Source organism: Motacilla alba, chromosome 2 (genome assembly GCF_015832195.1).
Source record: "Motacilla alba alba isolate MOTALB_02 chromosome 2, Motacilla_alba_V1.0_pri, whole genome shotgun sequence".
Lineage (NCBI taxonomy): Eukaryota > Metazoa > Chordata > Aves > Passeriformes > Motacillidae > Motacilla > Motacilla alba.
The window spans coordinates 129,362,137-129,386,023 of NC_052017.1; the positions used below are offsets into that span (position 1 = coordinate 129,362,137).

General features: G+C 38.2%; 1 protein-coding gene across 4 annotated transcripts in view; it reads left to right on the forward strand.

Annotated features, from left to right (window-relative positions):
- Positions 1 to 23,887, forward strand: part of CPQ (carboxypeptidase Q) — a 201,952-nt gene that overhangs the window by 134,062 nt on the left and 44,003 nt on the right. The window contains exons 8-9 of one of the 4 annotated variants that reach the window (XR_005255819.1): positions 12,255 to 12,457; positions 14,849 to 14,932. Coding sequence is in view for 3 of the 4 variants with exons in the window: in XM_038128054.1 (XP_037983982.1) it covers positions 12,255 to 12,415 (161 nt within the window). In the remaining variant the exon portion in view is untranslated. Of the gene's footprint in view, positions 1 to 12,254; positions 12,458 to 14,843; positions 22,314 to 23,887 lie in introns of those variants that run through there. The other 3 variants (XM_038128054.1, XM_038128053.1, XM_038128055.1) reach the window with 3 other exon arrangements.

The window sequence follows — 23,887 nt, forward strand, 5'->3', positions numbered from 1 at the left end:
AAATCTCACTTGCGTGCTTTCTGACCCTGAAAGGAATACGTGACAGGGGAAATATTCTCTTCTTCAGTCAATGCTTTCTAATTTCAGTGGCTGCATTTCCAAAAAGGTTGTGCTTTTTCTTCTCCTTTTCTGATGAATCTGATAATAGCTAAGGCTAGGGTTAGACTACCCAGGACTAATGAGACCTACCACGTTTTCTTCTTTTTTTCTTTCTCTTTTAGGAGTGGGAAATGGAAACTATTCAACCAATAAGCACGCACAATTATTTTGCAATGATGGTTAAAGCAAGAAAATGCTTTTGCTGATTAAAGCAAGAAAAATTATCCTTTTTTTTTTTTTTTACCATCAGATGCCTGTTAGTCTTAAAGCAAGGATGTAAAAGTAAAAGGAGGATGTCAAAGTAAAATAAATATTGACTGGAGTGTAAAATTTTTTCATTCAGGTTATTTTTAAGCAAAGCTTATAATCCCAGTTTGCTGAGTATTTGTTGCTGTCCTTTGAATATATAGCATGCCATTCTGTTTTGCAAATGTGCATTTGGCTCCTGAAAGGTTTTTAATTACTTGTAGGTTGGTAGATATATGTGTGTATATATGTTGATACTTATTTTTATATAGCTGGTCTGGAAAAAAAGTCTGCAATTTAGGTATTTGAAAGGAACCAATAGCCTAATGGTATTCTGGTGATGAAAACTTGCATTTGAGGAGCATATCTTTCTCCTGTGGAAGGCAAGCATAGCAATGCAGAGATTAAGGGGTTTTTTTTAATGAATGTATTAAATTCTAGCTTCTCTCTAATAATTTGATAATAATCTTGCTCTAGGCTGCTAACAATCATCATCACTGGGTCTTTTTGTCCCGTTGCATTAGTCTATAGGTGGTATTTGAATGTGGCAACTTAAACAATTTTACGAGAGTGTGCTTGTGCTTAATTTCTTTGACTAAATCCAAATTGAAATTACTTCCATTTATACAGCTGTAAACATTGCTTTAATTTTTAGCATGGATACAATGCAGCAGAAGGATGGTGGGTAGTATTTAAACTAATAGAGCTGTATTTGCTTTTTAGTGTGTAGAGTTTGGTCACTGTTATCAAATTATCTGCATTTGTTGCATCATATATAAAACATAGGATCTTTTGGAGTTGCTTAAAAATTTCTGTAAAAGTATATAATTTTAAATAGGCCTTTTCAGGTTTTTATTAACAAATGGAGAAAAATATATATTGGTCCTTGATTACTGAAAAATTATGATTGTGGTGGAGGAGGATTTTCAAAGCTGTACTCAATAGCTTGGCACTCATGGCAGCTGGACTCACTGGTGCTTTGTTCTGTTTCTGTTTCTTGTTCTTGTTCTGTTTCTTTCACCCAATGAGTATTTGCTTTCCATGTTTTAAATGAGGCCTTCAACCATACAGGTTTAATTTGAACAAAACCAAAGCTCAACTTCATAGGAAAACAGCATAGAAAAGCATAGAATGCAGTAAGCCTGTGTTTAAGACAAATGCTATTTGCACTTACTGATGTGACTGAGGATCTTTCAGTGAAAGCAAACAGGTTAAACTTTCAACTTGAAATTAATTGTCAGCTTCTCTTAGTGGTTTTCCTGAGCTTATATGCTTTTTTTTCCCTCTTAATATATTAGCATTATGACAAGCAGATTTGCTCTGTGGCAAAATAGCTATCACAGCAACTCAAATTTACAGGCTGGAAGAGTTGTGCTAGTTAGGGTCATTGTTTTATTTGCTTTGTCTTCTTCTAGGATTAGTTCTGCTCTGTGGATTCGCCAGAGCCCACGTACAAGTAGTGATACACTGCCAAGATTAGGTGTTAGGAATTTCTCTACTTCCTTAAAGGACAGAAATTCTTTAATTTCCCCCTTTCTTTTCCTAATGAAGGCCCATGTAATTTCATGGACTATTAAAATAGAGAGAGTCTGAGATTGTGAAGAACAATGTTGCAGCAGGTGTCTTCACTGTACCTTAATTATTTTTATCTTTCTTTTTTTTAAAGTGTATTGTTCTTTTGTAGTTTTGCTGACAAAAATATGCAATCTGTTGCTTAAAATATTGAATAAATATTCATTCCTGCTACTTTGTGTTCATCACCCAGTGGATAACATGATTTTAGACTAGAGCAGAAAGGTTTTGGGGTTCTCTGAACTCTAATCCCAATGGTGGCTTGCAAGTGAGGTGCCCTGCACTATGGGTGGGCCAGTAGAAAAAAGGTGTGAAGGGAGCAGTGTTGGTGCACTGCCATGCTCCATTTCACATGCCTTTTGCAGCCCCAGAAAGTGTCCCTGGAGCTGTAGGCTTTGTGGTTCTCTGAACCCCAACCTTAAAGACTGAAATTTCCCACATTTGGATAGTCCTGAACCTTGCAATAATCTTTGAACTTTGTTTCAAGAACTTCTCAACATTTTTGTACTAATGAACTAGCTAAATATACAATGGTTTGGAGATCAAATGAAAAAGATATTTCATCACCAATATCGGGAGCATTTGATGTGTTATGAAATAACTTAATGGTTTAGAACTCAAGTATGAATTACTCAAGTAACCACAGATATTTTAAAGGATATTTTATTGTTGTAGGCATAGTATATTCTTCCAGCTTTGTATAATGGTCCCACATCTAAAATCCACCAAACTTGAAGAGTTTCATAGTCTCAGTGGGGTGCAAAAATAGAGACAGTAAAACCATGCTCATCCTGTGGTTGAATAAATGCAGTTTTGATTTCTGTGATATAAAATACAACAGATTCGTAGTATGCTTAGGATATGTCTTACTTTAATTAGGTGGCTGGTTTGATGGTTTCGAAATTTTTTTCATAACTAGTTAAGCACCAGATGCTCATTAACTGACTCTTTTCACCCCTATCTGGGCAGAAGGGAGCTCTGCTTAGTTGGGTCCTGTGACCATTGGCATTTCTAGTAGTGGACTACTTGGTGGGAAGGCTCCTACAGGAACTTTGTGGTTGAACATCTGGCTGTAATCGTATCGAGGAGCGAAGGCTACAGCAAATGAGAATCTGTGTGTTTCCTCTCTGTCTCCAGCATCCTCTAGAAAAGCAGGCCTAAAGGCTTGCTTTAAACTGGTTTGTGAGTTTGGCTTAGGAAATAGCTCCATTTCTTGTAAAATACAAGGAAGCTTCTTGAATGGATTGAAAATGCAAATGAATGCAAATAATTACTACAAACAGAAATGCTACAAAAATCTTGACAAATGGGTCATTTTCACGGTTCTCTCTCCCCACATGTGACTTCTAAACAGTCTAGGGGGTGTCTCTTTCCACAACATTTTGGGGGTGATTTTGGAAGTTGTTGGAACAGGGTGGAGCAAGGGTCTAGCCCTGGGTATTAGCAGGAAGCTCTTTGGCCAGCAGAGAATGTTGAAGAAAGCACTTCAATAGTTTGGGTTTCTAAGCAACCTTATAATGTCAGCTACATGGTGCAGTTATACAGAGAGTATAGAAACACAGAAATGCATTTGGTCAGGAAAAGATGGCTCAAATGGGTCCCAGTATTCACTTGACCCTTTTGTGTGACATTTAAAGCTTAATGACATTAAAATAAATCACATGCTCTACTCAATATTTAACTGCTTTACTGAGCTGAGACATAAACAAACACATGAAAAAGAATTCTAAATTAGAGAAACTGCTGATTTTGCAATGACTTTCATTCCACTTACAGTGTTTAAAAGAGAATGCAAAATATAAGGGATTTTTAAATCCAACAATCACTTTTACAACTATCAACTTTTTAAGTAGTCCCTGCATAACATATGTAGGTATATACATAATTTAAAAGAAATCACTAATTAAGTAAATTATATTAAAATATACACAATATCTAGAAAAATAAACTGGCATATAATACAGGTACTTAATCCTTCTAAATTTATATGCTGTAAATAGAGAATCCCCTAAACAAGGATCTGTGTTTTAGTTAGCTAGGGTGGTCACAGAGCCAGAACACAAAATACAAAAGTAATTCAAGAGTCCATGTTGCTTTGGAAGAAAGAAGTCACGCCTCACCAGTCTAGCAAGGCATTTTCAGAAGAGTTTGTAACCATTTCTGTAGCTGGTCAGTGTAGTACACCTGAGTCTTCAAAAGCCCCTGGACCAAAGACCATAGAGGAAGAAGGTACTGTGAGGTGAGAGCTATTTTCCTCCTTTGTGGTAAATACCTGATTTTAAAAAGGTAGAAATAAATTGTCGGTTTTCTTAATGGAGAAAGTCTTTATTAGGCTGCCCAGTCACCTTTTTTTTGTCACTTCAGATGTTCATAAAACTCCATGTTAGCTGCAAAGGGAGTGAACTGCAAGGATAGCAAGTTGGCAAAGTTTGTTTCAAATATTTGAAATCAAAACTAAAGCTGACTGTGAAAATGGGACAGTAATCTTATAGTAGAAAATATATAAAGAATACAAAAAGCAGTGACATTTTTGTGTCAATAAATGTAGAGTGATGCAGTATAGGAACTATGGATACAGAGCAACAGGATCCATGTTATCTTCAAGAAGAATGATCTGGGAATCACTGTGGATAATTGTCTGAAATTGTCAAGTCAATACCCAGGGAAGGTAAAAAACACTGTTTCGTGCAGCTGAGGAAGGGAAGGAAGGGAGGGAGGGAGGGAAGGAGGGAAGGGAAGGGAAGGGAAGGGAAGGGAAGGGAAGGGAAGGGAAGGGAAGGGAAGGGAAGGGAAGGGAAGGGAAGGGAAGGGAAGGGAAGGGAAGGGAAGGGAAGGGAAGGGAAGGGAAGGGAAGGGAAGGGAAGGGAAGGGAAGGGAAGGGAAGGGAAGGGAAAGAAGGAAAAGGATGGATGGATCTTTAGGAGATGTGTCGTGGTGTGCTGTAGTCACATCACAAGCCCATTCACGTGATGGTGTTTGCAGGCAGTACTGGGGTTCTCATCTCAGGAAGGGTGAAACACAGTTAGGAAAGGGAGAAGAAGAATTACCAGAAGCCTGAAGAGATACTGAATAGTTTCTGCAAGAGGAGGATTATTCAGCTTGGGAAAAAGCTGCTGAGTTAGGTGTGATTAAACTGTATTAAGCCGCCAGTGGTAGGAAGCTGAATGAAAAAAAATGGAAGGTGGTGCTCCTACAGCTCACGAAGTGAGAACTGTACTGAGCCCACAGGAAATGCTCAGGCACACCATGCATTGCCACAGGGAGCTGTGGACAGAACTGTAAACAGGTTCAAAAATTAGTGATGAGTGGGCCTGTGGAGGATCTCTCTGTCCCAGAGAGTGAACCTGCAAGTGGGTCATGTTTAGGCAGCACTAGCTAGGGAGACTTACCCTTTTCTCTTTTTTATTAAAAAAGAACCTTGACAATTTAAGATGGAGGTTGGATGAATGAAGGAAGAACTTCCAATGCTTTTTTACTGTTGAAGATTTATCTGGGGTTTTGTGGGGTTTTTCCCAGTCAAGGGCTGTTTATCATATAATTTTAGAGTCTAGTCAGACTGTGCCCTATGAAGTAGAACTGCTTCCTTCCCTGTCACCTCATTTCACAGCATTTCATGCAAGTTTAGGTTGGATCCTGCTGTCACTGGTCCTCTGATGCAATAAGTGAAAGGTTAATACATTGCAAAAGTAACTGTGATAATCCTGAGCTGTAATTTAGTCCGTTTAGTGTATCCACAGGACTAATTCTGAATTGCATTAAGCAAAACAAGAAGTAATGCAAACTTCATATTGTCTCCCTTATACTGTAGTGTCATTTAATTAGTCACTGAAACAACCTCCTGAAAGCTTTCCCTCTGTCTTGTTGTTTGAATCATGAATTTTAAAGACTTTTGAGAGAGTGACTCAGGAGGTGAAACAGCAGGGCTTCTGATGTCATTTATAAGCTCTGTACTGGAAACTATTTCAGTGTCGGTAGCCATGAAACTCAAGCAACTTAGCCTGTAATTTCATCATTTGAGACTAAATGACAAGAAAACTAATGCTGTCAGTGCCCCACTAAATAGCATTTGCATTCTCCATTGCCTCTGCTTACTTGAAAAATGGATAATGAAATAATTGGCATTAAAGCCAGCTGTCAGCTACAGGTTATCCCACAAAGGAAGAGGTTAATATGACCACCAAAACACATGCAAGAGATGCCCACAATAGTTAGGTCTTCATTACAGTAGTAGTTCTGCAGACTGAGGTTAGGCAGGGACAGCACACAAAACATCTGTCCAACACCTTAAACAAGCAGTCAAGCACTCTACAGGGCTTGCGGCAGAAGAGATGTTGAAGAGCATTCCAGCCAGCCATTCCAGCACCTATGGAGCATTCCAGCCAGCCCACCCTAAACACAGCTACCATTGCAGCAGATTCACTCCTTGACCACTTGAGATTGTGACCTATTGGGCTTTAGAAAGGCACAAAATGAAAATAAAGATAAAAATAAGAAATTGTGTTCCTGTTCCTATCTTTCATCCGTTTTTCCTTTTGTAGGTCTTTGGCACATAGCCTTTGAAGGAAAAGCCATGTGTCTTCTTACTTCTGCCCTGAAGTTTTGACCTTTCAAAATGTGTGAGACAGAAATGCTCCAGCTATGAGAAAGGAGAGGCTATTGATTCTAGTACTGTGTGTGAGGAATAGAATGCTCTTAACTTCTGTGTTTATGCTTTCCTGATGCATACCAGTTTTTAACTGCATAGGAGATTGTGATATGTCCCTTTGCCTCTTAATTATTTTTGAGTACTTGATGTTAAAGAAAAATATATGTATATTTCATCAGTATTTGCTTTATTTTTAAGGCACTATAGACTTTTATTATATTCCTGAATAATGTCATTGGCATGAAAAAGGTCTGAGATTAGAATAAACTTGAAAATTAAGTAAAAGCATTTTCCCTGTTTCTTAAAGAAAAAGCAGGAAACAAAAGCAGTATTTAATAGATGGAATAAAAGGAATCTGTCTTTTATAGCCAGCGAAATCACTGCAGAAATAAAAATAAGGTTTCAGATCAGGCATCTGATATCTTGACATCTTACTATAAGCAATCAATACCTTTGATAGCATGTAGGTTTGTCTTGACACGAAGGTGAAGCTCAAACAGGTACTTGGAAGATGCAAGTGAAGCCCGTGTTATAGCTGCTTTCTGTTTGTAAACTTTTGGAAACATTGATCAAATTATGCCTTGTTAAGTAAGGCATTTCCAACTTTGCTGTTAGGAGGTAGTACAGCTTACTCAACAGGACACTGGCCTCAGCTCAGATGTCTGGCATCTATTCCTTTCTTAGCTGCTGTGAGAAAATGAATCTGTCATTTCATCTCTGCATGCCCCTTTCATCCTTCAGTCCCTCTTGTCTGTTTAGAATGTATGTTCTTCTGACCTGGAGTCTTTTCTCTTTGGAGAGGTGTATAATACCACATAAAATAATGGAGTGGCAATTCTGTCAGGTCCTCTAGGGACTGCTATAAAATGAAACCTGAAAAAGTTACACACTTTTTAATCAATAATTTGCATATTAACTTCACTGTATAAGGCAATGTACATGCAGAGATAAGTATCCCAGAGATCTAGCTGTAATTATGAAGACCCAGGACACCCAAGAGAAGTTACAGAAACAGTGGGGATTTTCTCATTGTATCTGAAAGATTCATGGCATAGCTGTGAAGTTTACTTGAAAGCAAAGGCAACAAAGGGAAGCTATTGATAGGACTCCATAGCAAACGTGTACTGACTTCACAACCCACATTTGACTTCCTTTGCCAACTGAATGCTGTTTGGGGTATTAAAAGAAAAAGAAAATATAGGGAGGAGTGTAATGCAAAATTACTCTGAAGTTACTGCATGCTTTGCATGCTTTCTCCCCTGAAGATAATCTGTGTTTTATGGAACACAATTTTATGGACACTTCCATTGTAATCATTCTGATAATCATTATCTGCTTTTCCAGTCTTTTTTTTTTTTTTTTTGCACAAATGACAGTAATTTGAGAGCTTAAATATCTGGCAGTATAGTTTTGTTCTAGTTATGACTTATGACAGCAGTGCTTATGAAGGCAGTAGTGCCTGACTGAGTATGACAAGAAGCAGTGGTCATCACTGACATGCCCATCATTCATTTTGTGGTTCATGCATCCTTTTACCTCAATAGCAGCATCTCACCTTCTTAAGCTGGCAATAAGACCTTTGTCAGTTTATTAATGTGTGAAGAATTGGTGTTTGATATTAACACATTGTAAGGAAATAATATCCTTATCATCAGCTAATGAGTGTTTGCATTGGGCATTTAATGCATAGATCAGAAGCTACAAGGGATGGAGTGTTTTTCAGAATTCCTCGATGTGTGTATATTTTCATGAAGACATTCTTCAATAGCTGATTAGTAAAAGTACATGGTCAGTATGAATTACCAAAGCAGCTGCTTTTACCGGCCTTGTACAGTGCATCAAACCAACTATGGCTTAGCTGGTTATGCGGAGAATCATCAAATGAGTTCAAGACAGGTATGAATTTGAATTGAAGATTTTTTTTTAATGTTGTGTGAATTCTGAGAGATGTCTGAAAGACCCAAGGCACCATGGGTTAGAGTGCCACAGGATGGCTGAGTTTGGCAGGCACTCCTTAAACTCGCCTAGTCCAACTCCCCTGCTTGAGCAGGGTCAGCTGCAGCAGGTTGCTGAGGACCATGTTCTGTCAGGCTTTGAATATCTCAAATGATGGAAGCTCTGCAGCCTCTCTGGGCAACTTCTCCTAGTGTTTGACACTGGGGGATCACCAGTGGCACTAGATGGCTGCTGATGCAGTAACATGCATTGAATTAGGTAAATAAGCTGTGCTGAAGAAGGTTTTCTGTCACCTTGTAATGGTGCTATGAATTATCTTTGTATTATTTTATTGAAGCTGTAAATTTTTTATTTCCTTCAGTTTTTAGTTTCCAGTACTTTTGATGCATTCAAGTAATACATATGGCGTTTTTGACAACAGTTTTTAACATTCCCTCTTTTCATGCCACAGCACCTATTATATCCAGCTAGAAGCACTTCCTCACTGATCTCCTTTTTGGTCAGCAGTGTTCCTCATGTGACTTGCATCACTGTAAAAGTGAACAGACTGGAAAAGGACAATTAAAGAGGGTTGTTTGGCAAACATCGCCTTTTTTTCTTTATGGCTGCTCTGCAAATGCAGGAAAAAGAGCAAAGTGCATGAAATGTGACAGCATAGCACCCAGCCCCTCTCTTGGTTTTCTGTTCAAGTATTGGTTCCACCTGGAAATCAGAATTAGATATGTGGTACACACCTACATAACACCACCCAAATGAGGGGTTTTAAGTACTTAATTAAAGCTTATGGGCTCTTTCAAGGCTGCATGCCATTCCCTTTCTACGTGGCTAGCATGGACATGGGTGAATAATTTATAGTTTTGTGAGCCATGGCTCCTCATCTCTGTTACTTGACTCCTAGCTTGGTAAAAATAAGCCCCCATTTGTTATTGACTCTTGTTCCTGAGACAAATGTTACATAACAACAACACAACAACAACATTTGTGCTCACAGCATTGCTTCTTCTGTTGGATTTTTAGAAAAGAGGCTGAAGGTCCCTATGGACTTCATTGAGGTAACCCAACATGACTGCAGTCTGCAGGACCCTGCAGAACATCCCTATTCACGGTCGTCTGCAAGGGCTGGTCTCAGCCCTGGATGCATTTACTGGTGAAAGGGCACTCGTCAGTGTCTCACTGAGCCTGGTGACCTCTGGCAGCAGCAATGTCTGCAGACAGCTGACATCAGCTTGGAGGAGTCTCAAGCTTGAAGCAGGAGATTTCCGTGCAATGAAAATTGCTTGCGGTCATATGCGTGCCTCAGAGTGCTTCATGTCCAGAGGTTTGTGTGAAGCCCTCAGGTATAAACTCTTCCTGTGCTCAAAGCCAAGAACATGGATTTTCACTTTAGTTTTTAATTACAGAGGATAAAACTACTTTCTTAGGGTTTTTTTCCTTAGTGTCTCAAGACGTTTGCAGGTCACTGGTTTTGGTGCTAACCCACAACATCACAGAGACACCATGGCCAGTTTGAGAACCTTTTGATTTTCTTGCACAGTAATTGCTTGATGTCAAAGTCAGCAATTTTCTGATTTATAAAATCAATTCAGAGGAAAAAACAATCTTTTCCAGTGTTTCAGAGAGTTAAACATGACAAAGCAAAGGGTGTTTGTTTTTGTTCCACTCAAAGGAATAAAGTGCTATTCTGTAAATCCATAGTTACTCTGATTAGTGAATTTTCTATGACAAAATCTGGGCAATTTTTGTCTTGAGTCTTACAGAAGTGTTCAAAAACAGTAATGGAGTTGCCTCAACAGCTTAACTTGTAATGTATCTGTAGTGCAGAAGTCCATCAGTTAAAGAATTTACCATTGTTCAATCCTTTTAAGATAGAATATATTTAAAAGGATTCAGAAAAAAAATTTAAAAGTGTCTATGACTTCACATAAATTTAATGCTAGAATTATTATAACATAATTCAGCACCTGTAACCTACCCAGTGACTTCTGTGGGATTGCAATACTTCAAGTCAGGAGCAAACAGGTCATTTAAGATCAAGAAGAGCTTCTTAAAATAAAATCAATCACAGTACTGTATAACCTTATGCTGTAGCATTTGGTCTTTCAGCTTATCATCCTTCTTGTGAAGGGATCTTCACCTTGGGTGGAATTAAAATGCATTAACTTTCTATTCCTTCTCTCTAAAGTAGCAGTGAACTGAGCCATCCAAGTCAGTCCCCATTACAGCAGGAGAAACCTGCCTGTTACCCACAGGGAGAGCTGGACTCTCTGAATGATTGTTTGAGTGATCAAAAGATATGTATTATAGGAATGTACAGTTATGCTGTGGGAAATTTTGCTTTCATTCTCTTCAAAGGCTTCAGGCATCTCAGGAAAACCAAGAAAAATCATAACAGTAAGTCTCACAAGCACACATGAGTTTATCAAAGCCTTCCTCATCTGATACTGATTTCCTCTGCATGTAAATAAATACATCAATAATTTATGTACTTCATCTTTATAGTCAAACAGTCCTGGGGTTTTTTTTTTCCTTTTTACTTGTCATGGAAGGAGTATCCTCAGTCTGTGTTTCTGCCTGGAGCCCATAGCTCTTACTTGTGAATTCACACAGTTCTCTGGGTTTGCAGACCAAGAAAGGAGTGGGTCTTGTGCCGAGTCCTTCCCTGGGAGCTGTGCACATCCTAGCCTTGGTCAGGGAGCAGAACAAAGGAATCAGTGCAAAGGAATTGCAAGCAGTGAATGAGTGTGGTGGGGGAAAATATCAAATTTACTTAATATCAAAATTTGATGTGGAATTCTGTTAATGCTGGAATGGTTGTTGACATTAAAACAAAGCTGAAGGAGGCTGATAAAATTGAGAAGAGGCAGAGGTAATGAACTGGGAAAGAAAGAAATTCAAGAGAATAGGGGGTTAGAAAGGGTCAGTGGGTACTGGAGCAGAGAATAGCCAGGGTAATAATCCTCTGCCAGCATCTCTGCTGCAGCTCCTAGTTGGGTGGCAGCTTCTCCAGCTCATCTTGGCTTTAGTCTGCCTTGAGTGATGCCTTGCAAGCATTATTTGTGCTCCCTGAACCCACCTGGCTTGGGGAAAAGTAGTCCTTTCCCTGCCCAGGTGGTCCCAGAGGGAATCAGTTGTTCCTGAATGGGAAGAATTGTGATTTCACTCAACTTGTTTCTGCCCCAGCTGATGAGGACTCCTGACTGTGAGAGGAATGTAGTCCTGGGCTACCTGGGATACCCCAGATTATCTGGAAACTTGTTCTGAAACGGCACATCCTTGTGATGTAGTGGGGCTCAAAAGCAGAAGCAAATTCCAAAGTGTTCCCCGACACAAGTAACAGGAAACACAAGGAAAGGATACATAAATCAGTTGTAACTCATCAGTGGAGAACAGGGGAAGCAGAGCTGGAGTTACTGCAGGGATTTTCCTGCTTGAACTCTGTTAGTTTCAGAAGAAAATGGATGCATACTGTTGCTGAGGAAACGAGTCTCCCAGGGGAAGCTTGGCTTTTCCCCAGTGTGAATTTTTGCTGCCTCATGCTCACACCAGTCAATTAACCTCAAACCTACAAACTGCACATGGCACGGCTCTGTACAGTTACTTTATTTCAAATGTATTATGAATTTTATACAGTTGCATGTGGCTTTAATCATTAACAGCCAAGGAACAGATTCAAGTTTATATTCCTATTTAAAAATTTGTATTCCTATAATGGAACTTCGCCCATTTTACTTTGTAGGTGCCAGCTTGCATAATGACATCAATAAATACTTCTGGTTTCATCATTCTCAAGGGGACACGATGACAGTTCAGGATCCAAACCAGATGAATCTCTGTGCTGCTGTTTGGACTGTTGTCTCCTATGTAATTGCTGACATGGAGGATATGTTGCCAAGGTAGTAAAACAGCAAGAAAGAAGATTTCTGTTCTTCAGTGAAGATTGTAAGTCCACTAATGCGTGTGGACTGCAGCTGCAGTAAATTCTGCTACCCTTGGTTTTCTGCTTTATTATTATATCTGTTTTCTTCCAAACACACTCTCTTTTATGCATTCCTGCTTCTTTTTGCTGTTTTGATCTCTTCCATTTGTGATTTTCACTTAAATGTATTCCTTTAAGTACTTCTTATATTTCAGATGAAGATAGGATACCTCTTTGACTATGATATAATAACCATTTGTATACACAGTGATCTTGTGCAGCAGGAAAAATATACCAAATACATTTTTTGCATCTGACTAGTGTATTGATTTTGTGTACACGTTTACAGGTTTTGTTTCTTTCATTCTATGCATTGGAATTATGTACTATTAACCAAACAGCTCTTTCTTTTCACTGTTTTAAGGTAATACTGTAGTTTCTAGAAGTTTTCAGGTTATAGGACAAATTAATCTTATCTTTTTTAATGGTAATATATGGTAGAATGGTCAAATTTATAGTCAAAATGCTTAAATAGTATAATAGCTTCTCAGCTATTATACTGTACATAAGACCTAAAGGTCTTATGACCTAGACATAAGACTCAGGTCCATTTTTAGGTCTTATGAGAGGTTCACCAAAGATTCAGATAAACCAGGACACAGAGGATAGAAAGCCAAGAGAGGATTCCCAACTCTCCTGTGTATTTTGGGCACCTCCTCATGGAAAGCCATGTGTGTCTTTTCTTTCTCATGGAAGACTCACCATCGTGACAGGCAGAGAATTTTGTGTGGCAGTTTTTCTATGAAATGCCATGTTTCAGGAACAACACACAGCTGTGATTTGTGACCTTCAGTACTTGCCAGCTGATATCCAAACAAAATGTAAGAGCAGATTTTGATTCAGAATCCTGAAGCCATTCCTAGCTGCCCCTCACTTGCAGGCATGGTCTGCCATGCTGAAGCTGGGCTGGAGGATGCTGGTACAAATTTACTTTGATGGAGGGATTAACCTGGGAATTTGGTTCTTATATACTTTGTTGGTTTGGGGGGTTGGGGTTTTTTCTTGCTGATTGAGATTATGAATAATCAGATGAGTTTCGGGCATATTTGCAGAGAAGGTATGACTGGTCTTGGGGAATGTTTTAAGGCGTATGATTTCTGCTCATTTCCTTGTGGCGTGATCCTTGTTTGTGATTTTAAATTTTACAACAAGCAAACTTAGTGTGTGAACAACTGCTGCAATGTAGGCAGCACCAAACAACTAATGTTATAAACATGGAGCATTATACCAAATAGCAGGCAGTCCCTAGTGCTGTTAATCAGTTCTGCTGTTGAGCAATAGCTGAATCATGAGCAATTCATTTTTATAGAATTCATAATCATGGTATCCGTTTACTGTGATAATAGCTGTTTTCCATCAAATTTATTAACTATTTCAATATTCCCTCCAAATCATTTCAAGAGCATAAAAGCTGCCTGGAGATACGCTGCTCTATCTTTCTAAAGAAACAATATTGAAATAGAGTTAGCAAAGATTTCCTCTGCTTTCAAGGCGTGATGCCTGTGTTTCTTTTTGCTTGACAAGAGCATACTTGGAGGTGCTCACCACTGACAGATCCTCGACTGTCTCCAAATCCAGCTTTTTGTCCTTCACACAATGTGTGTTACTGTTTCCTGAATTGGTATTCCATATTGTTTTCCCTCAGGGTATGAGGCTTTGTACATCAGAAATTCAGAAGGATGTTCTGTGAAGTTGACTATATTGTTGCAAATCTTAACCTGTGCTCTCTTGGAAATGGTGTTTATTTGTGTTTTTCTCCATTGCCTCAAGTCAAACGGAAAATCTCTGGAGTCAAGAATACTCCTTTGCAGAGGAGAATAACACTCCAAGTGTGCACATGGCACCACAGCACATGTCAAGATGTGCTTGTCAGCTCCTAAGTAAGAAAATTAACCATTCCCAAGCCAAAAGCAACACAACTATATAAGATAGACTCTAGAAATTAAGACCATGATGCCCCTGAAGAAAATGTAACCTTCATGTCAGCTTCAGATACACAGCTCTAGAGAGAAGCATTGGTTTTGGAAAAAAAAATGTTCAAAAATCAAAACTGCCATCTTATTTTTATAGAAATAAGAAAAATAAAAATATTTTATTTCTGAGATTGAAAAACAAAGATTTTTCTTACCTTGTAAAACCAGATTTCATTAAAATAAGACATTGTCTCTGGTTCTTCCTTTTTTTTCCTGATGTGTATTAGTTCTCAGACTATCTGTCCATAGATTTCTCCTGGTAATCTGCCTATCAGATGTATCTCCCTCAAAACTTTCCATAAACAAGGAGATGCTAATAAATTTCTTTTCTTTCCTTTTCTTCGTCTTTTTCTCTTTCATCTGTACCACTGCTAAGTGTAGCAATCATGTTATTCCAATTAGTGGCCATTAAACATGGATCACTTGGTCAATTTTCAATTCAAGAGCACTACTGAGGTCATCCAGGTAAGCCAACATAACTTTTCCTTCCACTTACATACCATTAATCTTTGAGAATCTTTCTCAGCTTTTAATCAGGAAAGTAGTAGCTTAGGACATTATTTATATTACTATTATTGTGAGGGTCACCTGCCATAAATCTGCGCTTATCATAAGTAACTTGATAATATTCTAGATCAAGGGGTCCATGGGTACATTTCCCTACAACAAACATTTCGGGCTTTGCCTGCAAAAATCTGTGAGGTGAGAGCTGAAAAAAACAGCACTAGTATTTAAATATATGTCAAAAATTTAAATTTCAAATAATGATCTTCCTCAAGGTATTACAAATCTCTTGCATCTGCTGAGAAGGGAGGCCCCTGGGTAGTCTTCCTTTCAGCTACAACTTGAAGCTTTCAGACATAGTTACAGAGGGATGAGACCAATACATAATTCATTTACCTGACTAGACTATAGTGCAAATGCTGATGAAAAATCTGTTTTCAATACTGCATAATAATGTAATGTAAGTAATTTTGCCAGTAATAAAAGGAGAATTGTAGGGTAGGTTTGCTTTTGTCCTTCATTGTGCCAAGACAATTGTGACATTTCACTGTCTATTTGAATGATTCTGTTCTATGTGTTCTCACAAGACTTTTAGCTCCCTTAAAATAATTAAAAACAAAGAGAGAGTTGAAGCAGTGCTGATTCTGCTGCTCCATTACAAACATCCTTGGCTGTGTATTTAGTTAGTATGCTTCCCCCATAGCGATTTGAGACACTTCCATTTACCATAAGTAAATATCAAACTGATCTTGATATCTATATCTGTCTCATGAAATATACATACCATCTAAATGTGCCCAAATGATTAATTTACTGCTGTGTAATGATTAGCATAAAAATCTCATCACTGCACAGGATAGAAATGTTGCCACTAATTGCTGGTTGGAGTGAACAATGTTTTCTGCATAGAAGTTAATGATGCATTGCAGCTCTTGAATGGAAAAACTCAAGACTTTTTGGGAGACATTTTTTTCCCTTCTTTTCTGCTAAATGTTAGGAAACACTGATAATATATAACAAAAAAAAGAATAGATAGAATGTAATAAATATGTATAATAAAAAGGAAATTACACCTTTTGTAGTGTTCTGTCTGCTGCATAGACATGGAAGCACTGTCCACACACACACTGTGGATGTTTTCATAGTCATGATTTCTGGAAACTCCAGCTTTTTTGCGCAAAGGTATGGCCAGCTATGGGCCTGTGATTTGTAGTTACAGTGTTTAATAAGTACATTGTGCTAGCACCTGTTTAAGGTTTCTTGACAATCATGTTTGCATTTGGAGGAGGGGCCTTGATGACGGCCTTATATCCAACTCTGTGTCCAGCTTGCAGTTTGATTTCACTGCAGGACAGATCAACCTCCTGTAGTTTATGCTAAGTTTATGTCTTCTGGAGAGTTTTTTATCTTTCCCTTTATTTCTCAGCACTTGTACAGTGACATAGATATCAGGAATGACAAACCGACTGAAAAATAATCTATGTATTTTGTGCATTAGGGCTCAGGAACTGCAAGATGCAATTGAGATGACTCAGTTGCACATAAGCACACGGTAGAGAGCTCCATCAGGGCCAGCACTTTCCAGTATCACTGACCTCTGTTAACTGGCAGACAGAGCTTTGTACCTAATGCAGTGAATTTTTATCACTGGTCACGGTTGTCTCCATCACTATGTGAAAATCAGGCTTATGAAAACTAAAGAGGGAAGCTCTGGAGGAGGGACCACAAAAACCACAAAAGAGCAAGGTTATACTTACTCAGGAACTGTGGCTTCAAGTACCAATGTTTTACTCTGCTTTGCTGTGTGAGTTGGGGAACACTGCCTAAACCTCCCTCAGTTCCACCATTAAATGTTGGTGGTAGTGTTTGGTGCTGGTGTTTGGTGTAGCCTGATTTAACAACACTGTTAAAAGACATGATGCAAGTAGAATCTAAGTTCATAGCAGAGGTGAGGTTCAGTTGGAGGAGAGAAATAAGAAGTAAACACCTTCCAGCTACATGACAATTCACCTGTGGAATATGTCTTTTAGTAATTACTCTTTGCATTTCCAATACTTGCATTATTCCCATTATTTGCATTTACTATTTGATATGAAAAACAAAAAGAAATTTTCCTATTTCAGATAATGCTGTTTTGAAGTAGGCTTTGGACATCAGGCATATCAGTTTTAAATTAATGGTACTTTGCATCTGGGAATGATGTGGGACAATTATGTGTGCAAAATGGTCACACAAAATGCCATCTATATATATCATTTCACTGCATTGAACTATCACACACATACTAAGAATTTCCCAGAATCGGGGGCCACACACTGGGGCAGTTTGGGAAAAGGGAATAGGTGAAATGATTTCCCAACAGTCATGCAGCCACTCAGTCCTAAAGCTAAGTATAGTTTAGTTTCTGCTTCAGTCAGTCTGTGATGCTGAATGAGTTGCTACTTTCTTTTTATATCACTGAGAAAACTTTGTAGCTGAAGTGTAAAATTTTGTGCAAAAATGACACTTTTGGGCGATTACGGGCAATGTATGTGGACTGAACTCTCAGGAAAGTCTTCAAAACTGATTTCACTGAGTTTCTTTGTGACTCAAGTTATAATCTCTGGAATATGTCAGCTTCAGCTTTGTGATTGTGATTATGCAATATTTTGCTTATTCTAAATTGTCTATATATTTTGCTTCTTCTAGAGATACTATGTCAGTAATACAGCTGCAGAGAATTGATATAATTACTGGAATTTAAAAGCAAATTTCACCGTTCTTTTACACTTCATAGTTTTTTTTATTTTGCTTAAATTTCTGTCACTGGGGCAGAAAGGTTTCACAAATTTTAATATGAGACACAATGCAGAGACTAATGATTGTTCAAAAGCAGATAACAAAATATTCATAGCTTTTAATAAAGTGTCATGCTGATATTTCCGTGGCTATTATTGAGCTTTAGCTCATCAGGAAGGTGAATTTAACAAGAGGAATTGCTAGAAAGGGAGTCGTGAGACATTTAACCACGTAAAGTTAAATGTTAATGCTTTACCCCTCAAAACTGTTCATTGTAGAAGTATAGAAAGCTATAAATACCCACAAGAAAATGCTTGATTGTCTTCAGCAGTGATTCCCAGTGCTGATCCTACATAGAAGGTATTTTAAGCCTTTATAATGTAGCCTGAACACTTAATATGAAATGCTGAGATGCAAACACATTAGCTGTGAATTCCTATATTCATTTTTCTTGGTGTAAACAGGATGCAGCTCTGTTGGGAATTCAGCTTAGCTTTGGTATTGCTATCCCTCCAAGCAGGACTGCTACTGGCTATATAGCAAGCCTATTGGAAGGATAACTACAAGGAATAGAAGAAATTACTTGAAAGTCTTGTTAGATCTTTCTAAAACAATAAAAGTATGGGGGGGGGGTGGTTAACGCAAAAGTAATTTTTGTTTGTTAAACAGCTGAACCTAGGTTTCAGCATGTGCAGTTATTGGAACTCTTTTCTTTCATAAACAGTAGTCTCTTTAGAGGAATGAGAAGATAATAAGTGAAGTCATTCAATAGGCTCTGTATAAGTACCACATGTATTAAACCACAGCCTAAGTTACAAAAAACGTAACTTAGATCAGCATTTGTCAACAGGAACTAACTTTTAAATATGAAGAGAGGATTAATTTCCAAGTTGTTGGAAGGAAGCAGATATGATAGAAAGAAGTATAACCTTTTACTTTCAATACAGCAAAATGTTATTTCAGGTGTTCCACATAGTGTGTTTGCTAGAACTCATTGGAGAAATTAGAGAGGATATGCATAGCCTTCCCTGTTGAACAAAATTCCAAGAGTGCTTGCTGGCATCAGTAGAGGCTGCCCCTCCAGACATCCTCTAGTTAGGGGGTTGTCCATCCCCTGTGTATTTGATAACACTGGGTGTGCAATATTCCGAGAACTATGTAAGCTTGAATTTATGGGGTGAGGACCAGAAGCATTTATTGGGAATGTTCTGCAAGAAGTGTGTGACACAGCTGTTCCTGACACCACATCTTCATGTGACAAGCAAATAGTGAACCAGCTGTTGGTAGCTCAGCCAGCCACTGAGCCTGTGTGGTTCTGTGGGATGTGTGAGCGTTCCAGGCTTCACGTAGAGGAAGGAGAACTGAAGATTGCTGATGAGAGTCCAGGTGTTTGGTTGACCTTTCTCTATACCATGAATGTGGGGTTGTCATAGAGAATCTTTCTGCTCATCTCCTGGATGCAGAGGACCTTTGCACCCATGCTCCCATAGAACTAGAATGAGGAAAGTTTTCATACTTGGGGACCATCTGGAGGTGAGTACTTTTTTTTTGCTCTCCAACTTCTCAAAGTTCAGGAAGAGCTTGGGGTCTCAAGCTCTTTTTTTTTGCCTCCCAAGCTGCAGTAGTTGTATATCTTTTAGACTTGGATTTGAAATGGATTTGTAATATACAACACTGTCATCACACTGTGGAATCACTGAAGTCTAATACTTTTCATGTTCCATATCTCTGCATTATAGAGCTGTGTCTAAACAAGCAGGAACAGTAATGGCTGTCAGCAGAGTGCTTGACAATATCTTCAAAGCAGAAGAGCTGAGTAAACATTTGCTGTGTGTGCTCTATTAGGTGTCAACAAAAATTTTATTCCTCCCTCCCTCATCTGTGAAGTGATGGAGAGGGAGAATATTATTGCTCTGTGATTCTGCAACAGTTAGACTGGCTGCTACAATACTACTAAATCAGTTTGAGGCATAAGATTATATGAGACATCAGAATTTGGCAAACTTCAGGGAAATCACAAATGTAGCAGTGTTGTTTATTGCATAATGTTTATTCACACAGTAGTGAGTGATCCTTTAAAACAGAAGTGTAAGTGGCTTATAGTATTTGCAGAAACATTCTGGTGACAAACTAAAGCTTTGTAAGACTGCTGTTACCTTATTGTAATAAACTGACAAAAGTAAAATTAATACCTGGGTTTTTTTAAATTACACTTTTAGATTCCTCTATGGAAAAAAACCCATGATCTTAGCTTAAAATAACTACAGAAAGACTTCCCAGGGGTTCTTTGATTTACACTGGCTTCAAATATCAAGAAACAAAGATTGAAGGTCCAGATAAGCATTGGTCAACTCAGTAGGAATTTCTTCAAAAATATTTGCAAATGTGAGCATATGGTGTTGGGGTTTTCTGCAGAGTTTAACAGAGAAAGCAGTTATATTAGACATTTTCTTTTTCCCAAAGTTTTCCCAATTTTGACAAAAATCCTCCTATTGCTATTAATCTCAAATATTCTAACATGCTCTAACTTTACTACCATGTTGTAAAAGTTTACTTTCTGGCCACTTTTTTTCCCCCTTTGAATAAGCTCAGTTTAGAGGTTTAACTTAAGACAATAAACTAGGAACTCCCAAGTTCTAATTCTGCTGCGGTAACCATCTTTCTGGGTGGTCTTGGCACACCCTAAAGGTATGCCTTCTGTGTGGACTTAATTTGTTACACACTGAAAACCCCCAAAAACCATCTCTTTCCTAGCCTGGGTGCAGCCCAGAAGTGTGGGCCACTGTTTTGTTTTAGAGAGATGTCTTTTAAATTCACTCACGGCCGAAAACAACTGAGACTTGGGCATTTTCTAATTTATGCTCCATAGGTGAATTAACCTTTCAGATGAATAAGACTACAGCTTGGCTGAAATATGGATACAATTGTGGTCCATCTTCACGGTGGCTGATTCACAATTTGGAGTGGAAAAGACATCAAAATATCATGGATTTTTGATCTCAAGACCGATGAAACCTTGGAGTTTGGGGGTATTTTCTGTTTATTAAAAAACTAACTCCCTGCATATGAAATTGAAGCTCTTTCCCTTCCAAGTTCTGCGAAAAGACTTCTAGAAAATAATATTAAGGGAAAAAACTAGAAAAGGTTAGTACAAAAACTGTCCTGTATGGTAATATCATGAGCCTGAAAACAGGGAATATATTCCAAACTTGTGGAAGTGTTGAGTTTGTTGGGGTTTTTTCTCAAAGAGCGAGAGTTAATGTAAGTAATTTTAATGAAGTGTCTAATTTATTCTTAATTCAAATTCACTTTCTTATGGCTATGGTAAATATCCCCTACTGCAGTCAACTCACACAAAATTCAACAGGAAATGTCCCACCTCTCTTCATTATCCTGGACAGAAATCAACAAAAATCACACAGATTCTGCTTCTGTAGCTGATGCTTACTGAGCACAAGTAATTAGGAGTCATCCCTCTTGAAACAGTTGGAAGCTAGTGAAATGTCAGAGGATTCCCCTCCATGTTCAATTTATTACAAATTCATGTGCTGTCCTCTCAATTTTGCTTAGTGGATACAATTAATAACACTGAAGACTTCTCAGGTTATAAATTAGGGTTTAAATTTGAAGTAATGCCAGTGGCTTAAAGAAGACAGTTTACTGATAACTTGGTCTTCAAACTGCACAATATATCAATTATTCACTTTCTCATCTGTCAGCTCCGGCTCTGGATTTGTTACGTGGTTTAAACGGCATCTCTTTGGTAAAGGAAATTGCAACAGAACTTAGTTGTATAAAACAGTTCTTCTTTGCACTTTAAGTGAAAGAACTTTGAAACCAAAACTGTCTTTAAAATACCTATTGTCCCCAAATTTCCAGGAACCAAAAATAAACTCTTGTCTTGTATTTAGAATGGAAGAAAACTAAACATTTTTAAGGAAATGGGATGCATATGCTAAAATAGCTAGAAGTGCAAATGGGAGGATGAGAAATTCTTACTATGCCCAAGGAAGGTAATGTAGTGCCAAGTACCTGAATCACTTAAATATTATGGTAACTGGAAAAAAACAAATGAGAAGCTGAAGATAAAAAAGGCCTGTAGTCAGTACATCCAAATAAAAATATGAAAATCATAATCCAGAAAAAACCTGCAGTTGTCTCAGATGTTGTTGCAGGACCAAGAGGTGGGCCATGCTGATTGCAGGCTTGGAAGTTGAAAGCAGATTTAAGCAAACCTGAGCCAGCTGGATGGAAGAAATGTTTAACTTATGGGTTCATTATCTTTCATCACTAAGAAGGTGCAAACTGACTAATCTCAGTGCACTTATATTACAATTTTGGTTCAAGAAAAATTTGGATCAACAGTCCCTGATACAAGAGAATTTTTGGGTGAAGCTGTGGTTGGAAACTGCAGTGTGTACCACTGCTGTAGCAGGGCTTTTCACCTTTTTCCTTTTGCTGAGGATTATTTCATGCAATCACTGCTTTGTCTCATCAGAGCTTACTTTAAAGATTGAAACTGGTGGTCATCCCATGATTTCCCCTGAGCAAGTTTTCTTTGCAATGAATCTTGTCTACAAACTTCTTTGGAGCTTGTAGCTTGTAGTGTGGTAACACTGGCATTCAATGTGTTTGCACAAATTTCATGCCCAAAAAACTTACCCTTGAATATGTCTTCTAGGAGAAAATTATGTTCATGCAACCTCAGGTGTTGATTATTTGCATTACATACAAGGATTCCTAACTGAAGAAATAAAAAAAAGCAAACTCAACTCTTTTGCTGCTTCTCCAGCCTTTTGAGGTCGATGCCTCTGTGGAACCTCAGCAGCAGCCTGGAAGTAGCAGGTGAAAGGAAAACTGCTGCATGGAGAGTGTAGGCAAGGCTTGTCAGTCAATGCTGTGCTGTGCTATTTGCCTTTGGTATGTCACTACAAATTCAGTATCCCAACATCACATTCAGAGAAGCTTTCCAAAAGCCAAAGGGCATTCATGTTTCACCTTCCTTTATAAAGGATGTTCTGAAACACCAAAACCTGCCTTCCTTCCCCACAAAGGGCTTTATGTGTGTAACATTGCTGTCTAATTCATGAATGTAAACAACAGGAATAGAATCTCACCAAAAATTGTTTCTACACTGTAATCTTTAGAAGAAAATTGTACATTTTTTTACATGATTGAAGCAAAGGTTCTGCACAGATAAAGTGAGACATTTCCTGGCAAAAGAAGGTGTGGTTCTATGAGATGAAAGGGAGGCGTATGTTTTCTCACCACTGAATTTGCCTAAAGATATGTCTTAGAACACACTTCCCCTTAATGTTGTGATGATCCATAATTCAGGTCAATTTAAATAGCCAGCCGGTCTGCATTTTAAATAATGGTTTCATTAATAAACAGAAAAAATCTCAGAGAGCTCTGATGTATCAAGTCCTCTGAAAGTCTCTTAATGGCAGTTAATAAAAAGAACTTCTAAATCAACACATCAGTTTCCTGGAAGCCAATGGAAAGTCATTAAATCAGAAGTACTCTAATACAAACTCTCATCCCTGAAAGATTTCAAGCACTCACATCATGATCACTTTGTGTCTGGGGAAAAAAATGATCAAAACTTCTGTGAAGAAAATCAATGTGTTATAACACACTAATTTCTTCAAAACCAGAGTTTTCACAAGAAATTGAAAATCATTCCCTCAAAGTAACTATATTATTGGCACCCCTTCACAAAAAGCTGCATTTTCTCCCTAACTGGCTGCAGAGGGAAAGATTGTTTCATTTGGTCTTGAGAAAAGCCCACTTCTATCTTTCCTTTGTAATATGTGAAATGAAAGGACTGTGCCTGGCACAAAGATAAGCACTCCTGTGAATGCACTGCAGATTGTTTTTCGTTGTATTGTTAAAAGTCTTTATTTCTAACCTGTCCCTATTTCCTAGACCTGATTACCAAAGCTCAAGACCTCAAACCAAACAAGTATTTAACACAACAACAAAGAAAACACAACTGTATTTGAAGACTTCAAAATACTTTTCTTTCCTCTTTCAAACAGCTATTTATTTACCTTTAAACACAGACAGCCTCTAAGGTTGAAGCCGTTTAGATCAAGAGGCTCCTCTCCATCCCCATCACAGTAAAGCCTTCTGAAT